The 20,750-nt window shown below is 38.2% G+C and overlaps 1 protein-coding gene and 1 pseudogene across 1 annotated transcript in view; both read right to left on the reverse strand.

Moving 5' to 3' along the window:
* Positions 1-20,750, reverse strand: part of NPEPPS (aminopeptidase puromycin sensitive) — a 94,637-nt gene that overhangs the window by 38,132 nt on the left and 35,755 nt on the right. The window contains exon 3 of the mRNA XM_030295838.1: positions 2,403-2,480. Within this exon, the coding sequence (XP_030151698.1) occupies positions 2,403-2,480 (78 nt within the window). The remainder of the gene's footprint in view (positions 1-2,402; positions 2,481-20,750) is intronic.
* On the reverse strand, positions 6,573-7,056 carry LOC115501260 (annotated as a pseudogene).

Below are 20,750 nucleotides of genomic sequence, written 5' to 3' on the forward strand. Positions count from 1 at the left end.
AACATTTATTTTTATGATCATTTCATACAAGAAATCCTAGTTAGAAAAAGGCAAAATGAAAAGAGGACTGAAATAAAAAATAAAACTTCTCCGATTTAAAATTTTTCTAGGGGTGCCTGGATGGTTCAGTTGGTTAAGTGTCTGACTTCGGCTCACATGATCTCATGGTTTGTGGGTTCGAGCCCCACGTCAGGCTCTGTGCTGACAGCTCAGAGCCTGGAGCCTGCTTCGGAGGCTGTGTCTCCCTTTCTCTTTGCCCCTCCCCCACTTGTGCTCTATCTCTCTCAAAAATAAATAAATGTAAAAAAAGTTTTTTTTTTATTTTTTTCTAAAAATACTAGGCAATATATTATCAGTATAAAAACTATGGAAACTGGGGCACCTGGGTGGCTCAGTCGATTTAGCATCCAACTCCTGACTTCAGCTCAGGTCATGATCTCACAGTTCACGAGTTCAAGCCCCATATCGGGCTCTGTGCTAACAGTGCAGAGCCCACTTGGAATTCTCTCTCTCTCCCTCTCACTCTCTCTCTCTCTGCCCCTAACCTGCTCACAGTCTGTCTCTCAAAGTAAATAAACATTTTTAAAAATTACGGAAACTAAAAAAAGGTATAAATAAGAATAAAAATAATCAATATGTCAACAACCAGACATACCATTTTATTTGTACAATTTTAGGGATATGATTCATCACCTTGTATATGTAATTTTGTATTCTGCTTTTCGATTTTACACTATAACAAGCACTTCACAGCATTAAGAATTCATAACCTCACTTTTAATTGCTATATATATTCCACCATACTGATATGTCATAATTAGCTTAATTATTCCCTTACTGTTGGGTAAATATATTCACTCTTATTTTTTTACTGCCTTAAGTAATGTCTCAACAGACATTTCTAAGCATAAAGCATTTCTTGCATTTAGGATTTTTCTTTATATTCAGAACTGCTGAGTCAAAAGACATGAACATGTTTAGACATGTTTTTTTAAGTTTATTTTTTTCTGAGAGTGCAAGAGAGAGCACGACCAGGAAAAGAGCAGAGAGAGAAGGAGAGAGAGAGAATCCCAAGTAGGCTCCTTGCTGTCAGCACAGTGCCTGACAGGGGGCTTGATCTCACAGTTTGTGAAATCATGACCTGAGCCAAGATTAAAGAGTCAGAAGTTTAACCAACTGAGCCCCTCAGGCCCCCCAGGCTTTTGATACATATTTCCAGACTGCCTTCCAAATACACTGCATGGATTTGCACTCCCACCAGTAATATCAAAGTAGTCAAATCATTAAGAATCTTTTTTTTAACTTTAGCTTACATAACAGACAAAAACTGGTGTATCAGTAAATGCTGTTTTCATATTTCTCATTACTAGGAAGTCAAATGTCTTTTCACATGTTTTAGTCATCTGCATTTTCTTTTATACAAATTACCTGTTGCTTTTTTTTTTTTTTTAACTTTTAATTCCAGTTGGTTAATGCACAGTGTTATATTAGTTTCAGATTTTCAATACAGTGATTCAATACTTCCATACAACTCTCGGTGCTCATCACAAGTGTACGTCACCTGCTGCTTTTCAAATTGATCATAAATCAAAGTCATATAGTGCTTTACCAATTGACTTGTATGTAATTTCTTATACTACGTTAAGCTCAGTCTTCTTTTTTCTTTGTGTTTTTTTTTAATGTTTATTTATTTTTGAGAGAGACACAAAGAGACAGAGTGCTAGTGGGGAAGGGACAGAGAGAGAGAGGGAGACACAGAATCTGAAGCAGGCTCCAGGCTCCGAGCTGTCAGCACAGAGCCCGACACAGGGCTCAAACTCACAAACCATGAGATCATGACCTGAGCCGAAGTTGGACGCTTAACCACTGAGCCATCCAGGCACCCCTTTCTTTGTGCTTTTATACCTAATAATAGTATCGTATCAACAAATATTTCCTTTCGTGCCCTCACTTGCATAATATACATCAAAATCATCTGTGGGAAATTCACCTCAGACATGTGGATTCAAGTATGGAAAGACAGAGCTGGGTAACTGTATTTTTTTAAAAGCTGAAACTAAAAAGGTGAAAAACAATGCATTATGTTCTAGGATAGGATGATCATTAGTTTTGGTCATCTTTTTTCCTGGTGGCCCAAAAGCTTTAATGAACCTCTTTCAAAAGCTTTGTCTTAATATTTAATCTGCTTAAAACGGTGAGGGGATTGAGGAGGGCACCTTTTGGGATGAGCACTGGGTGTTGTATGGAAACCAATTTGACAATAAACTTCATATATTGAGAAAAAAAAAAACGGTGAGGGGAAAAAAAAGGCACACAACAAATTTCTTTGGAAGAAGTAAGATGTCACTACTTTGGAAGAAATAAGATGTCACATGGGATCTTACAAAAGCCATGACTCTTACCTGTTTGGAGAGTGCTAGGAAAAGACAAGGTGACTTTTTCATCTTCATTCTGATAATTAAATCCTGTAGCATGTATTTCTGGAATGGAAATAAAAAACATTACTTCACATATCTGACTGAACTAAGACAAATCTAGACTGCAACAATTAACTTTTTTTTTTTTTAATTTTTTTTTTTTCAACGTTTATTTATTTTTGGGACAGAGAGAGACAGAGCATGAACGGGGGAGGGGTAGAGAGAGAGGGAGACACAGAATCGGAAACAGGCTCCAGGCTCTGAGCCATCAGCCCAGAGCCCGACGCGGGGCTCGAACTCACGGACCGCAAGATCGTGACCTGGCTGAAGTCGGACGCTTAACCGACTGCGCCACCCAGGCGCCCCAACAATTAACTTTTTTAAGAGCAAAATCTCTACTAAAACTAAATATTCTTTTTTTTTTCTTTAAGTAGGCTTCACACTCAACGTGGGGTTTGAACTCACAACCTTGAAATCAAGAGTCACATGCTCTATCGACTGAGCCAGCCAGGTGTCCCTAAAACTAAATATTCTTAATTTAATAAATTAAGTTTGTAGTAACAAAAGTATCATTTCAAACTAACCTATTTTAGGCCACATCCTAAGTTAAAAAGGCTCATGAAAAACAATTATACATCTGTATTAATACACAAAACTTTCATAACATAAAGGAAATAGGGCTAATATAAATATGAAAAGGTTTTCTACCAGATTCCTAGACATGCTTCATTCACATCTTTGTGTGACTAAGATATTTAAGTTTGCTTTTATTTATTTTGAGAGAGACTGAATGAGCGGGGGAGAGGCAGAGAGAGAGGGAGACAGAATCCCAAGCAGGCTCTGAGCTGTCAGCACAGAGCCTGATGCAGGGCCCGAACCCACGAACCATGAGATCATGAACCGAGCCGAAATCAAGAGTTGGATGTACAACCAACTGAGCCACCCAGACATCCCTGTCCCAGACAAGATACTGCTTTCTATGTTGTAGTTTTACTCACGAACGTTCGAAAGATACAGCAAATTGCCAAGATTTCAGTGTTAAAATATATCAATGAAAGTTCTGTCCCCTAACCAAACATAGGTAACAATTCCAACCAAAATACAGGTCATACTGGGGTGCCTGGGTGGTTCAGTCGGTTAAACATCCAGCTCTTGATTTCGGCTCAGGTCATCATCTCATGGTTTGTGGGTTCCAGCCCCACATTGTGCTCCATGCTGACAGTGCAGAGCCTGCTTGGGATTCTCTGTCTCCCTCTCTCTCTGTTCCTCCCCTGCTGGTTCTTGCTCTCTCAAAAATAAATAAAAAATTTAAAAAAATCAAATGTAAAATACAGGTCATACTTCCAATAAAATTCTTTGTTGTTGCATTTTACAGAAATACAGGTGAAAACAGATGCGTGGATTAAATTACAGCTTTGATTTACTCTCTACCAGTAGTAACAAAAGACTGCTTATTTGATACTTCAGAATGCTCAATTGACACTTGAGGGAAAAGAGGGAAAAGGTAGATCAACTTCAACCACATCACATTCCCAACATCAGAAGTCAGCCAAAGAGGTAGCCTTAATAAGCACATGAATAGATGCTCAACATCCTTCAACGTCAGGGAAATGCAAATCAAACCACAATGAAACACCACTTCACACCCACTAGGATGCCTAAAATCAAAAAGAGAGAAAATACTAAGTGTAAGGGAGGATGTAGAGAAATTAGAATCCTGGTACATTACTGGTGGGAATGTAAACCGGCGTGGCCGCTTTGGAAAACAGCCCAGCAGTTCCTCAAATAATTATTAAATAGAATAACCATAAGACCCAGCTCCCACTTCTAGGTATATATCCAAGAGAAATAAAAACATATGTCCACACAAAAACTTATACGCAAATGTTTGTAGTAGCATTATTCACAATAGCCAAAAAGTGGAAACAACCCTAATGTCCATCAAATGATGAACAGATAAAAATGTGGTATACAATGGAATACTGTTTGACAACAAAAAGAAATAAAGTGTTGCTATATACTACAGTAAGGATAAACCTTGAAAAATATTGTATTAAGTGAAAGAAACCAGACACAAAAGGCCACATATTTATAAGAAGTGTTCAGAATAGGCAAATCTATATAGAGACAGAAAGTAGATTAGGGGTTGCCTAGGGCTGGGAGTTTGAGGAGAAAGGGAAAGTGACTGCTTACAGGTACATTCTTAATGGGGTGATGAAAATGTTTAAAATTGATTCTGGTGATGGCTGTGCAATTCTGTGAGTATACTAAAAATTACTGAATTGTACACTTTAAATGAGTGAATTGTATGGTATCTGAATCCTACCTCAATAAAACTGTTATTAAAAGAGAGGGTAAAAAGACAGAGAAGGTAGGCTTATCAGTCATGGACTTAAGTTTGATATGGGTAACAATGATTCAGATTTAATAACATTCTGTAAGCCAGGCAAGATGCCCACAATTCACTCCTTTTTATGAATCACACTGATTGAATTTTCAATGTTTCTAATACTATTATGGTTCAAACATGTCTTTATAAAGCTAAATCTTCACAAAACCATTAAACTATAATTTCACATTTTTTTTAAGTTTATTTATTTTCAGAGAGGAAGGGAGCGCAGGGGTGGGGCAGAGAGAGAGAAGGAGAGACAGAATCCCAACAGGCTCCATGCTGTCAGCGCTGAGCCCCATGTGGCTCAATCCCATGAACTGTGAGATCATGACCTGAGATGAAATCAAGAGTCAAGGCTCAACCAACTGAGCCACGCAGATGCCCTACAATTTCAGATTTTAAAAAAACTTTAATCAAATATTTGTTTTAAAGATGAAGAAAATGAGATACATAAAAGTTAATGATTTGCCTAAGGTCACATAGTTGGACTAGAACTCAGTTCCCTTCCTACTGCCAAAATTGTTTCTACCGTCATAAACTAGCTCCTAAATTTGAAAAGAACTCATGACTTGACATATATACAATACTGATGAAATCTTCACTGAAATGACTTGCTGGCAAAAACTCGAGATTTGCTCTAACTTGATTCCTATATATAGAATCATACTTAGCCTAGAGGAAAACCAAGAATCACCTTAATGCTTAAGAATGTACCCCTCTGGGGATGCATGGATGGCTCAGTCGTTGAGCATCGGATTCTTGATTTCAGCTCAGGTCATGATCTCATGGTTCATGGGATCAAGCCCCACAGTGGGCTTCGTGTTGACCGTGCAGAGCCTACTTGGGATTCTTTCTCTCCTTACCTCTCAGACTCTCTCCTGCTCACTCTTTCTTTCTCTCTCAAAATAAATGAACTTAAAAAAAAAAAAAAAAGAGTCACATGATCCACCAACTGAACGAGCTAGGTGCCCCAAGAATAGCAGTTTTTTTTTTTTTTAATTTTTTTTTTCAACGTTTATTTATTTTTGGGACAGAGAGAGACAGAGCATGAACAGGGGAGGGGCAGAGAGAGAGGGAGACACAGAATCGGAAACAGGCTCCAGGCTCCGAGCCATCAGCCCAGAGCCCGATGCGGGGCTCGAACTCACGGACCGCGAGATCGTGACCTGGCTGAAGTCGGACGCTTAACCGACTGCGCCACCCAGGCGCCCCAAGAATAGCAGTTTTTAAATTGAAACAAGTTTTGTGGGGCACCTGGGTGGCTCAGTTGGTTAAGTGTCCTACTTTGACTGAGGTCATGATCTCGCAGTTCATAGGTTCACGCCCCGTGTCAGGCTCTGTGCTGACAGCTCAGAGCCAGGAGCCTGCTTCGGATTCTATGCTTCCCTCTCTCTCTCTCTGCCCCTCACTCTTTCTCACTCACTCTTTCTCTCTCAAAAAATTAATAAACATTAAAAAATTAAAAACAACAATCAAGTTTTGTATTGCTGTATTCCATTCTAATACGGGCTTTCAAGTGTACATAGCAACTATATTACATGTGTAAAAAAAAGAATAAACCCTCCTCTAAAATTCTCTTAGAAAAAAAGGATAGTATGGGGTGCCTGTATGGGGTGGCTCAGTCCGTTGAGCAATGGACTTCTGCTCAGGTCATGATCTCTCAGTTCATGGGTTGGAGCCCCATGTTGGGCTCTGAGCTAACAGCTCAGATCCTGAAGCCTCCTTCAGATTCTGTGTCTCTCTCTCTCTCTCTGCCTCTCCCCAGCTCATGCTCTGTCTCTCAAAAAATAAATAAATAAAGGTTAGAAAAAAGAGTAGTAATCATATATTTGAATTCTTAAAAAGTCTCTTGTATTATGGGACACTCTTCCAGTCAGTCAGTCGAACTGGGGGAAGGGGGCTGTGGTTTTTCTTTTTGAATACTTGCTGTAACAGTGTCCTTCCAGTGGCTGAGGCAGTTTCGTTTTCTTTAGACATCATTAGGCGCTGAAGCTCTCACAGGACAACTTTGATGCTATATGAATTCTGCCATTTTGCTAACACTGATATGTCTCTTGGGTCCACCACTCCATTAGAACTCTTAACTCCATTCATATTAATTTTTATTACAAATCTTACAGATGGGGGTACTCCTGGGTATTTATATTCACATTTAATTTTAAGACTGCATATTTGATTTTCATAAATTGTCCAAGGCCATAATGGCTGCAATCTTATGTCACTAATACTAATTCTTTTTTCTTTCCAATTTTAAGTAGGCTTCAGGCCCAGTGCAGAGCCCAGTGCAGGGCTTGAACTCACGACCCTGAGATTAAGACCTGAGCTGAGATCAAGAGTCAGATGCTTTACTGACTGGGCCACCCAGGCACCCCTAATACCTTTTTTAAATAAGCACATACCACTATGAGGGAGCCTACCGTTATCATTAAAGCCAATCTGTATTATCAGTGGATAACACAATCGGTAATTATAAGGTAACTCCTGCTTTACTTAATAAAATCTAGATGAGTTTTTCTTAATTGAAAATTTGTTAAATATGTTCATATATGCTAACAATCCTATATCTCAATTTAACCTTTTATTCAACCAGTACTATGCTACATAAATAATAGATATAAAAAATAAAGAATATATAAAATAGCTTCCTTCCTTTGTGAACCACAGGCTTCCTGTAGGTCTCACTGATTCTCTGATCTCTTGCATTCACAATGTGAACATAAAACATTATTTACATGCTGAAGTATCTCATATTTTTCTTGACTTTAAAAAATATTAGTAGTCATAAAAATCAAATCTATTTTTACTCAACACCCCAAAAGCAAATAATCTAATATAAAAATGGGCAGAAGAAAAAGAGGTTAGAGTGGGAGAGAGCCAAAGCATAAGAGACTCTTAAAAACTGAGAACTGAGGGTTAATGGGGGGGGGGGGGGGGGGTGGGTGATGGGTATTGAAGAGGGCATCTTTTGGGATGAGCACTGGGTGTTGTATGGAAACCAATTTGACAATAAATTTCATATATTGAAAAAAAATGGGCAGAAGACATGAATAGACATTTCTCCAAAGACATACAGATGGCCAACAGTCAGATGAAAAGATGCTTAACATCACTTGTCATTGGGGAAATGTAAATCCAAACTACCACGAGCTATCACCTCACACTGGTCAGAATGGCTAAAATCAAAAACCCAAGACACAAGTATTGGCAAGGATCTGGAGAAAAAGGGACCCTCGTGTACTGCTGGTGGGAATGCAAACTGGTTCAGCCACTGTTGAAGACAGTAAGGAAGTTCCTCAAAAAGTTGAAAATATACCATATGATCCAGGAATCGCACTACTGGATATTTACCCAAAAAGTACAAAAACACTAACTCAAAGGGATACATACGCGCACCCCTATGTTTATCGCATTATTTACAATAGCCAAATTATGGAAGTAACCTACGTGTCCACTGACAGATAAATGGATAGAGATGTGGAATATATACATACAATGGATTATTATTATTCAGCCATAAAAAGGAATGAAATCTTGTCATTTGCAACAGTATGGATGGTGCTAGAGGGTATAATACTAAGGGAAATAAGGCAGTCACAGAAAGACAAATATGATTTCACTCATATGTGGAATTTAAGAAACAAAACAAATGAACAAAGAAAAAAAAAAGAGACAAAGAGAGAAACCAAGAAACTGACTCTTAACGACAGAGAACAAACTGAACAAACCAGAGGGGAGGTGGGTGAGGGGGATGGGTGAAACAGGTGATGGGAGATTAAAGAGTACACTTATCAGGATGAACACCGAGTAATGTACAGAATTGTTGAATCACTATACTGTACACCTAAAATTAACATAATACTGTATGTTAACTATACCGGAATTAAACAAAATTAAATTAAAAAATAAAAAATCAAGTCTATTTTAACATAGCACTAACCTCACAAAAGGTTGACCAAAATCTTAATCAACAGATACTAGAAGTATCAATTACATGAACTACCAAATGGAGCACTACAAAGCAGTGGGGAAAGGATAATGTTCTAGTAAGTAAGTCTAGTAAGTACTGAGTAGTCTAGTAAGTAGTCTAGTAAGTAGTACTAGTAAGTCTAGTAAGTACTAACTCCCTTTGGGGGTTAGAAACCAAGCTGGACCTGGACTCATACCATACCTTAAGAAGTACATTATATAAATCAAAACAAAGCTTTTCAAAGGTAACATGGATGGGGGCACTTGGGTGGCTCAGTCCACTGACCATCCGACTCTTGGTTTTGGCTCAGGTCATGATCTCAGTTTGTGTGATTGAGCCCCATGGGGCTCTGCGCTGACAGCACAGAGCTTGCGATTCTGTCTCCTCATCTCTCTGCCCCTCCCCTGCTCATGCTCATGCTCTCACTCTCTCTAAAAATAAATAAGTAAACTTAAAAAAAAAAGATAATAGGGGCACCTAGGTGGCTCAGTTGGTTAAGTATCCGACTCTCGGTTTTGGATCAGGTCATGATCTCAGTTTGTGGGTTCAAGACCTGCATCCAGCTCTGCACTGTCAGTGCAAAGCCTGCTTGGGATTTGCTCTCTCTCCCTCTCTCTGCACCTCCCCTGCTCGCTTGCGTGCTCTCTCTCAAAATAAATAAATATTTTTTTAAAAAGGTAATATGGGGGCGCCTGGGTGGCTCAGTCGGTTAAGCGTCCGACTTAGGCTCAGGATATGATCTCACGGCTCGTGAGTTCGAGCCCCGCGTCGGGCTCTGTGCTGACAGCTCAGAGCCTGGAGCCTGTTTCAGATTCTGTGTCTCCCTCTCTCTCTTTGACCCTCCCCCATTCATGCTCTGTCTCTCTCTGTCTCAAAAGTAAATAAACGTTAAAAAAAATTTTTTTTAAATAAAAAATAAAAAGGTAATATGGATGATATCTTCATGATATTAGAATCGAAAAAGTTTTGTTTTTTTTTTAAGACAAAAAGCAATAGTCACAAAGAAAAAGAAAAGGGGAGGGGGGTGGTGCCTGACTGGCTCAGTCAGTAGAGCATGCGACTCTTGATCTCAGGATTGTGAGTTCGAGTCCCACACTGGGTATAGAGATTATTTAAAAATAAAATCTTCAAAAAGTTTTTAAAAAGAAAAAAATGATAAATTGTATTTCTCATGAAATAAGAATTTCTGTACATTAAGAGGCACCATTAAGAAAGTTAAGATGCAGGGAGGGGCATCTGGGTGGCTCAGTCAGTTAAGTACCTGACTCTTGATTTTGGCTCAGGTTATGATTACACGGTTCATGAGTTCAAACCCCACATTGGGCTCTGCACTGACAGCATGGAGCTTGTTTGGGATTCACTCTCTCCCTCTCTCTCTGCCCCTCCCCTGCTCTCTCTCTCTCTCAAAAAAAAAAAAAAAAAAATTACAAAAATTAAAAAAATTAAACTTAAGATGCAGAAGATATTTGTGACACATAAGTGGCAAAGAACTTACATCCAGAACATAAAAAGAACTCCTTTAAATTCCAAGAAAAAGACATAGAACTCAGAATAAAAATAGGCAAAAGACTTTGACACAATAAAGGAAATATGTATGCCCAACATATATACAATAAGGTAACCAACTTCATTAAAATCAGGAAATGAAAATTAAATCCTCAGTCAGATACCATTACATACCTACCAGATTAGCTAACAGCAAGAAGTCTAAAAACACCAAGTGTTAATAAGAATGTGAAGCAGCTGGGGTGCCTGGCTGGCCGAACAGAAGAGCATGCAGCAGTGAATTCGTGAGGGTCATGAGTTCTAGCTCCACGTTATGTGTAGAGATTACTTAACTAAATAAACTTGAAAAAAAAAAAAAAAAAAAAAAAAGACCGAAGACCGTGGAGCAGCTGGAACTCACTCTTGGAGGTAATGTAACCGACATACCTTGAAAATAATTACACCCTATAGCACAGAAACTCCACTCCAAGGCATATACTTGATGGCAAAGTATGCCTATGTGCACCAGGCTGAACATTAAGAAAATACATAGCAGGGCATCTGGGTGGCTCAGTCGGTTAAATGTCCGACTTCAGCTCAGGTCATGATCGATTTGTGAGTTCGAACCCCACATCCATTTCTGCACTGACAGCGTGGAGCCTGCTTCAGATCTTCTGTCTCCGTCTCTCTCTCTGTCCCTCCCCAGCTTGCTCTCTAAAATAAATAAACATTTAAAAAAAAAAAAAAGTATGTAGCCACATTGTTCCCAATAGCCTCAAACTAAAACAATCCAGATGTCCATCAATGTCCACCAATGGAAGAAAGGATAAATATATTTTGGTATGTTTCTATAATGGAATGCAGGGTAGTGACAAAAAAGAATAAACTCCATGGGAATGCAAGCTGATGCAGCCACTCTGGAAAACAGTATGGAGGTTCCTCAAAAAACTAAAAATAGAACTACCCTATGACCCAGCAATTGCACTACTAGGCATTTATCCACGGGATATAGGTGTGCTGTTTCAAAGGGACACATGTACCCCCATGTTTATAGCAGTACTATCAACAATAGCTAAAGTATGGAAAGAGCCCAAATGTCCATCGATGGATGAATGGATAAAGAAAATGTGGTGTGTGTGTGTGTGTGTGTGTGTATGTGTATACACATACACACACACACACATATATATGTATATATATATATATACATACACACACAACACACACACACACACACAATGGAATATTACTCGACAATCAAAAAGAATGAAATCTTGCCATTTGCAACTACATGGATGGAACTGAAAGGTATTATGCTAAGTGAAATTAGTCAGTCAGAGAAAGACAAAAATCATATGACTTCACTCATATGAGGACTTTAAGAGACAAAACAGATGAATATAAGGGAAGGGAAACAAAAATAATATAAAAACAGGGAGGGGGACAAAACAGAAGAGACTCATAAATATGGAGAATTGAGGGTTACTGGAGGGGTTGTGGGAGGGGGGATGGGCTAAATGGGTAAGGGGCATTAAGGAATCTACTCCTGAAATCATTGTTGAACTATATGGTAACTAATTTGGATGTAAATTTTAAAAAATAAACAATAAAAAAATAAATAAAAATAAAAAATAAAATTAAAAAAAAAGAATAAACTCCAGCTGTATACAACATGGGCAAATCTTAAAAACTTAATATTGAGCAAAAGAAGCCATAGAGTATTTTACTGTGTGATTCCATTTATATAAAGTACAAAAAACGTAAACTAAGCTATATTATTCATGAATGTGTACTTATGTTGTCACACTATAAAGCAAAAGAAGAAAATCATTACTTTGAAAGTCAAAGTAAGATAAGATGGGATGTGATCAGAAAGGGGCATGGTAATAGGTCTTTAGGATTATAGTACTAAGCTGTACAATTGCCATAGGCACTTTTCTGAGGTACACAATATTTTTCACGATAAAAGATTTAAAAAATTTAAGGAAACGCAAGTCATACTAAAAACAGATGGGTGTCATCTATCCTAACTCCAAAACATTTCTTATAGTTGCTTTAAACACAACTAAACTAGTTCAGTAAAAACAGATTAAGAGAAAAAAATAGTTTACCCTATAGATGCTGAAAACATGATTAAACGTTCATCAGCCACTCTTGGTAAAAACTTAGTAAGTATAGACAAAGCTGTATCAGTTATGAGACTGTATTTCAGGAAAATCCAAGAGAATCAAGTGAAAAGAAATGATTTAAAAAATTCAGTAAGGTAAAACAAGATACAAAATTAACACAGAGTGGAGGTGCCTGGCTGACTCAGTCAGTAGAGCATGTGACTCTTGATCTCAGAGTCATGAATTCAAGCCCCACATTGGGCATAGAGTTTGCATTAAAAAAAAAAATTAACACAGAGAAATCAAGAGCCATAACTAGAAGATATAACAAAAGACTTCATTCATAATAGCAATAAGAAGTATAAAACACCTAGGAATACATATAGTAAGAAACGTGTAAAATCTTTTTTTTTCCTTGGGGGGGGGGTGCAAGTGAGCGAAGGGCAGGTGGGGGTGGGGGGGGAGGGAGAGAGAGAGAGAGGGAGCGAGAGGGAGAGAGAGGGAGAGAGAGGGAGAGAGAGGGAGAGAGAGGGAGAGACAGAAAGGCAGCTCACCTGAAATGGGGCTTGTGCTCACCTGAAGTGGGACTCGAACTCATGAACCGTGAGATCATGACCTGAGCCAAAGTCAGATGCTTAACAAATGAGCCACCCAGGCACCCGAAATGTGTAAAATCTTTATGAAGATAATTTCAAACACTACTCAGAGACACAAAAGACAAACAATGGAAAGGTAAATAATAATCTTAGGGATAAATCTCATTGTTATTGTCTTTAGGTTACATATCATATGATCCCAATAAAAATACCAATAGTTTTTCTTTTTTAATGGGACAATCTGACACTGATATTCATATGTAAAAATAAATAAGAAACTCGATGAATTCAGAACAAGAAATGTCATGAGAGGGCCTGTTATATAGCTATTAAAACATATTACAAAATTACAATAATTGTGAGTATGGAACTACACTTAGCAATACAGAATATTCAAAAAGTAAAAAGGAGAATCAAATATGTATGATTTAACATACAATAAAGGTGGCATTTTGAATATGAGGGAAAAGATGGATTATTCCATAAAAGATGTTGTGGCAAAAATTTAAGTTGGATTCATACCTTATATCTAATATGAAAATAAATTCCAAGTGGAAGAAAGACTTATGTTTAAAACCAGAACTATAAAAATACTGCCTTTTACAAATAACCAATGCCTGGAAAAACCTTTCTAAACATGCCTTAAAATCTAGAAGTCATAGGGGCACCTGGGTGGCTCAGTTGGTTAAGGGGCCAACTCTTGGTTTCAGTTCAGGTCATGATCTCATGGTTGTGGGATCGAGCCCCACATTGGGCTCCGCACTGAGCATGAAGCCTGCTTGGAATTCTCTCTTCCTCTCCTTTTGCCCCTCTTCCTGACTCACACACACACACTCTCTCTCTCTCACTGATAGAAAAAGGGTTACTCTCCCTTAGATTTAGTATTGATTTTTTTAAAAAATCAGTAAAAAAGGACAGCATCCGATTAAAAATGGGCAATGATATGAACAGGCACATCACAGAAAATTCAAACAAGAATTGTTTTAATTGTTTGTTTATTTTGAGATAGAGAGAAAGCATGAGCAGGGGAGGGCAGAGAGAGTGAGAGAGAGAGGCTCCCAAACAGGCTCCATGCAGTCACTGCAGAGCCTGATACATGACCATGAAATCATGACCTGAGTTGAAATCAAGAGTTGGATGCTTAACTGACTGAGCCACCCAGGTGCCCCGAATATGAATGTTTTTTAAAATACACAGATTCTTAATTTGATAATATAAAGAAATACAAAGTAAAGGTATTATAAGATTACCTTTTACCTATCAGATTACCAAAGATAAAAAAATTTGAGATGATACGGTACTGAATAGAGTGTTTGATTAACAAGTTTCTGGATATTAGTATAGTCTCTATAAAGTGCAATTGGACAATATCAATCAACATTACAAATATATATGCCTTCTGAACCAATAATTCAACTTCCAGGAATTTATCCCAAATACCTTCTCATATATGCAAAATGATGTGTGATATATACAATACTATTCACTGCAGCATAGAATTCCATTTAAATATCCATCAGCAGTGGACTGGCTTAATGAATTATGATAAATTCATTTCACGGAATACTAATTAACCATTAAAAAATGAGGAAGCTTTTTATGTACTGATTTATAACAAGCCCCAAAATAAGCAAAGTTCAGTTTTTCATGAAATACTACTTTTGTATTAAAAAGTAAGTTTCTGGGGCGCCTGGGTGGCTCATCCGACTTCAGCTCAGGTCATGATCTCACAGTTCGCAAGTTCAAGCCATGCATTGGGCTCTGTGCTGACAACTCAGAGCCTGGAGCCTGCTTCAGATTCTGTGTGTGTGTCTCTCTCTCTCTCTCTCTCTGCCCTTCCCCCACTTGCACATGCTCTCTCTCAAAAATAATAAACATGAAAAAAATTTTAAGTTTTCAATTAACTAAAGTTGGTGTTTCACCAGGAAAATTCAGCAGAAGCAATAAGTATTAAGTTTAGGACAAAAGCATCTCTTCTCCACTCCATTTAACTTTTTCATGTTAGCCCTCTATATATGCCCTCTCTGTCTGCATCAAAAAACTCTTCCTATATTAATATTTGAGCATGAACATCATGCACTAAAAGGTAAAACATTAGTTGAACCATGCAACACTTTTTTCCTCTTTATGTTTAAACATGATGAAATTTAATCACAGGAAAGGAAGTACAAAGAGAGAAATACAAGAGAGTATACTCAGAAAGCCACATTTTTAAAATGATTGAAATAGAAAAAAAAAATACATAAAGTCAGCCAAAACTGTTATAGCTTACATCATCTACACAAGCTTCGAGTGGATTCTGTTCTCGTATTATACTGAGATACAAATATACAATCTTCTAAAAATGCCAGTAACAGAAGTTCCAATTCAACTGTACTTCAAAAGTTCCTTTATAAATGGTCATTTGGAGACATTTTCCAAAACAAGACATGCAGATGGCCAAGAGACACATGAAAAGATGCTCAACATCACTCATCATCAGGGAAATACAAATCAGAACTACAATGAGGTATCATTTCACACTAATCAAAATGGCTAAAATTAACAACACAAGAAACAACAGGTGTTGGCAAGGATGCAGAGAAAGGGGAATCCTCTTACATTGTTGGTGGGAACGCAAACTGGTGCAGCCACTCTGGAAAACAGTACTGCAGTTCCTCAAAAAGTTAAAAATAGAACTACCCTATGACCCAGCAATTGCACTAGGGAGGTATTTACCCAAAGGATACAAAAATACTAATTTGAAGGGATACATGCACCCTGATGTTTACAGCAGCATTACCAACAAGAGCCAAAGTATGGAAAGAGTCCAAATGTCTGTCCATTGACTGATGAATGGACAAAGATGTGGGGTATACACACATCTGTCTGTCTGTCTTCTCTCTCTCTCTCTCTCTCTCACACACACACACACACTATGGAATATTACTCAACCATAAAAAAGAATGAAATCTTGCTATTTGCATCAATGTGGATGGAGCTAGACAGGATTAATTATGTTAAGTGAAATAAGTCAGTCAGAGAAAGACAAATACTCATATATGGAATTTAAAACACAGTGGGAGGAAAAAAAGAGAGGGAAACCAAGAAACAGACTCTTAACTATAGAGAAAAAACTGATAGTTACTATAGGGGAGGTGGGTGAGGGATGGGTTAAATAGGTGATGGGGATTATGGAGGGCACTTGTTCTGATGAGCACTAGGCATTGTATGTAAAACTAAATTCTATACCTAAAACTAATATTATACTGTATGTTAACTAACTGGAATTTAGGTAAAAACTTAAAAAAATAAAAATAAATTAATGGTCTATTTGGAACTCAGAATATCATTTCTTCCAAGCCACATCTGTATGTAACCTAATTAGGCAACCTAATCCACATAACTCTAGATAACCCACATATGCCTATATATTTCAATACTAAATCAAATGTGATTAGGTTTTGTTTTGTTTATTCAGATGGCAACCTATCGGCCATAGTGTTTCTGTGGTTTCAGAAAGCAGTTCATGGTGCAATGAAAAAGGATTCAAAGTTCAACAGACGCTTCCAATAGCCACCTGCTACTTGCAACATACCTTGTTTTTTCATAAAAACCAAAATGGTTTTGCACTGGGGAAAAAAAAAAAAAACCACACCATTCTGGAGGAATTACAGGGGAACCTACAGAGAACATGGAACCAAGAACTCAGAAAGTATGAGGGGAGCGCTGTTGTCAAAAAAATAATAGCCTAGAACTGACTTTGTAAGGGTAACAATGGAAGGAGGAAGACAGTGGAATAAAATAGCCAATGTACTGAAAGAAAATAACTGCCAATCTAGAATTTTACGGCAAGGAAAAGTAATTCTTCAAAAATGAATGCTATGAAGGTGGGGGGTGACGCTTGGGTGGCTCAGTCAGTGGAGCATCCAACTCTGATTTCAACTCAGGTCATGATCCCAGGATTGTGGGATCAAGCCCCATGTCAGGCTCACATTGAGCATGAAGCCTGTTTGGGATTCTCTCTCTCTCCCTCTGCCCCCGTCCTCTGCTCAAGATCTCTCTCTCTCTCTCTAAAATTAAAAAACAAAAAAAGGAATATTATGGGGCACCTGGCTTGTTTAGTTGGTAGAACATGCAACTCTCGGGGTCATGTGTTTGAGCCCTACATTGGAAGTAGATTTTACTTAAATTTTTATTTATTTATTTAATTTTTTGAGGTGGGGGAGGGGGAGAGAGAGAAAGAAACAGGATCCCAAGCAGACCCCTCACTTTCAGTGCAGAGCCCAAAGTGGAACTCAAACCCATGAGCCATGGATGAGATCATGACCTGAGCTGAAATCAAGTCAGACGCTTAACTGGCTGGGCCACCCAGGTGCCCCATGTATTTAAAATTTTGTTTTAAGGGGCGCCTGGGTGGCTCAGTCAGTTGAGCGTCCGACTTCGGCTCAAGTCATGATCTCACAGTTCGTGGGTTCGAGCCCCACATCAGGCTCCGTGCTGACTGCTTGCTCAGAGCCGGGAGCCTACTTCAGATTCTGTGTCTCCTTCTCTCTCTGCCCCTCCCCCGCTCACGCTTTGTCTCACTGTTTCTCAAAAAATAAATGTAAAAAAAAAATTTTTTTTTTTAATTTTGTTTTAAAAAATGAGTATTGGGGCGCCTGGGTGGCGCAGTCAGTTAAGCGTCCGACTTCAGCCAGGTCACGATATCGCGGTCGTGAGTTCGAGCCCCGCGTCGGGCTCTGGGCTGATGGCTCCGAGCCTGGAACCTGTTTCCGATTCTGTGTCTCCCTCTCTCTCTGCCCCTCCCCCGTTCATGCTCTGTCTCTCTCTGTCCCAAAAATAAATAAACATTGAAAAAAAAATTTTTTTAAATGAGTATTATAACACTGGTAATACACATCTGTCAAAACTCACCAAAATGCAAGATGAACACTAAAAATTAAGTGTTAATAATATCTTAAAATTAACATATTATTGCATGTGAATTATACTTCAATAAAGTAGGAATTTATTTTTTTAATGTTTTATTTATTTGAAAGAGAGAGAGAGCAAGCAGGGGAGGGGCAGAGAAAAAGGGACAGAGAGAGAATCTGTGCTGCCAGCACAGATCTCAACTTGGGGCTCAATCCCAGGAACCATGAGATCATGTCCTGAGCCAAGATCAAGAGTTGGAGGCTTAACCAACTGAGACATCCAGGTGCCCCAATAAGGTAGGAATTTAAAATAAAGGCTAAAAAAAATAAAGCAAAGATATGCTCAAAGAAGCAAAATCAGAGACTTTGCCATCAACAGACCCATACTAAACATTGTAAAAGGTATTCTTCAAACAAAAAAGGATGATTCTAAAAGGATTGCTAGGATGAACAACAAAACAACAAATATTTTGGTAAAGCTAAAGAAATATTATACTATATATAACAAAATAATGTCTTATGACTTAAAATTTTTTAAAAATGGAGAGAGGAAAATTAAACTATACCACAATGATACCATGTAAGTCAGATGGAGATACATGGAGATTAAGTGCTCCTAAGATCCTTGTAGTGTCCAGAAGAAGGGTGAAATGATCAATTACCACTGGATTTTTTTAGTTAGGGATGGCTGTTGTAATTCCAGGGGTACTGACATACATCCAAAAAACAAGCATTACTTTTAGGACCTTTCTAATTAAAAGAATATGACAGGGGCGCCTGGGTGGCGCAGTCGGTTAAGCGTCCGACTTCAGCCAGGTCACGATCTCGCGGTGCGTGAGTTCGAGCCCTGCGTCGGGCTCTGGGCTGATGGCTCAGAGCCTGGAGCCTGTTTCCCATTCTGTGTTTCCCTCTCTCTCTGCCCCTCCCCCGTTCATGCTCTGTCTCTCTCTGTCCCAAAAATAAATAAACATTGAAAAAAAAAAAATTAAAAAAAAAAAAAAGAATATGACAAAACACATAAAATATGGTAGATTTAAAGAAAAATAACAGTAATTACATTAAATGTAAATGGCTTAGCAGCTTTATTTAGAAGACAAAGGTTTTCAGATTGTAACTCAAAGAAAAAAAAAGTACAATGAGCTGTTTACATGAGGTATACCTAAAACACAATCATTCAGAAAGGTTAAAGGTAAAGAATAAGAAAAATCGTGACAAACACCAACCAATAATTCATAAAATAAGCAGGGAAAAATCAGTAAAAATGAAAATTTAAACAAAATTAACAAACTTGATTTGGTTAAGACATATATAAAACAATGCATCCAACAATTACAAAACCACACTCTTTTCAAGCACCCACGAACATTTTAGAAGTGACCAAATCTTGGTCCATAAAGCAAAAGCAAGTCTTAAAGTCCAAAGAAGTAAAATCATATACGGGCATACGTCATTTTATTGTCCTTCACAGATATCATGCTTTACTTACAAATTGAAGGTCTGTGACAACCCTGTGTAGAACAAGTCTATTGGCCCCATTTTCCCCCCAAAGCATTTGCTTACTTTATGTCTCTGTGTCACATTTTGATAAGTCCTAAAATATTTCAAACTTGTATATGTTATGGTGATCTCTGATGTAACTATCATAATTGTTTTGGGGTGCCACAAACTGCACCTATGTAAGACCACTAACCTAATCAATAAATGTTGAGTACACTCAGAATGCAGATGTGATGGAAACAGCAAAATAACTAGAAATGGAGCCTGAAGGTGTGAGTAAACTGCTGCAATCTCAATAATGAAGCGTGAATGGATGAGAAGTGGCTCCTTTTTAAAAAAAAAATATTTTAATGTTTGTTTATTTTTGAGAGGGAAAGCGACAGAACACAAGTGGGGGAGGGGCAGAGAGAGAGAAGGAGTACACAGAACCCAAAGCAGGCTCCAGGCTCTGAGCTGGCAGCACAGAGCCTGACACAGGACTCGAACCCATGAACCGTGAGATCATGACCTGAGCTGAGGTTAGATGCTTAACGGACTGAGCCACCCAGGTGCCCTGATGAGGAGTTGCTTCCTATGGGTAAGCAAAGAAAGTCGTTTCTTGAGATGGAATCAACTCTTGGTGAAGATACTTTGAAAACTGTTGAAATGACAAGAGCAATCTGGAATATTACATAAACTTCACTGATAAAGCAACAATAGGATTTGAGAGGACTGATTCCAATTTTGAAAGTTCTACTGTGGGTAAAATGCTATCAAACAGTATCACATGCTACAAAGAAAGCATTCAAGAAAGGAAGAGTCAACCAATGCAGCAAACTTCATTGTTGTCTTATTTTAAGGAAATGCTACAGGGGCATCTGGATGGCTAGCTCAGTCAGTTAAGCACTAGACTCTTGGTTTTGGCTCAGGTCATGATCTCACGGTTTGTGAGATTGAGCCCCAAATCGGGCTCCATGGAGCCCACTTGGGATTCTATCTCCCCCATCTCTCTGCCCCTCCTCTGCTCGCATTCTCTCTCTCTCTCAAAAATAAACGTTAAATAAATAAAAAAGAAAATGCCACAGCCACCTCAATCTTTAGATCAGTCAGCATCTATCAACATCAAAGCAAGACTCTCCATCAGCAAAAAAAAAAAAATTGTGATTTGCTAAAAGCTCTGATAATGATTACCATTTTTTAGCAATGAAGTATTTTTAAGTTAAGGTATATACATTGTTTGGGTTTTTTTAACCACATAATGCTACTGCACACTTAACAGACTATAGTATAGTGTAAACATAACTTTTATATGCACTGGAAAACTAAAAAAAAAACTCATTTGATTCACTTTACCATGATGATTTACTTTATTTCAGGGGCCTGGAACCAAACCAACCTATACTATCCCCCAGAT

The sequence above is a fragment of the Lynx canadensis genome, chromosome E1 (assembly GCF_007474595.2).
Source record: "Lynx canadensis isolate LIC74 chromosome E1, mLynCan4.pri.v2, whole genome shotgun sequence".
Taxonomy (NCBI): domain Eukaryota; kingdom Metazoa; phylum Chordata; class Mammalia; order Carnivora; family Felidae; genus Lynx; species Lynx canadensis.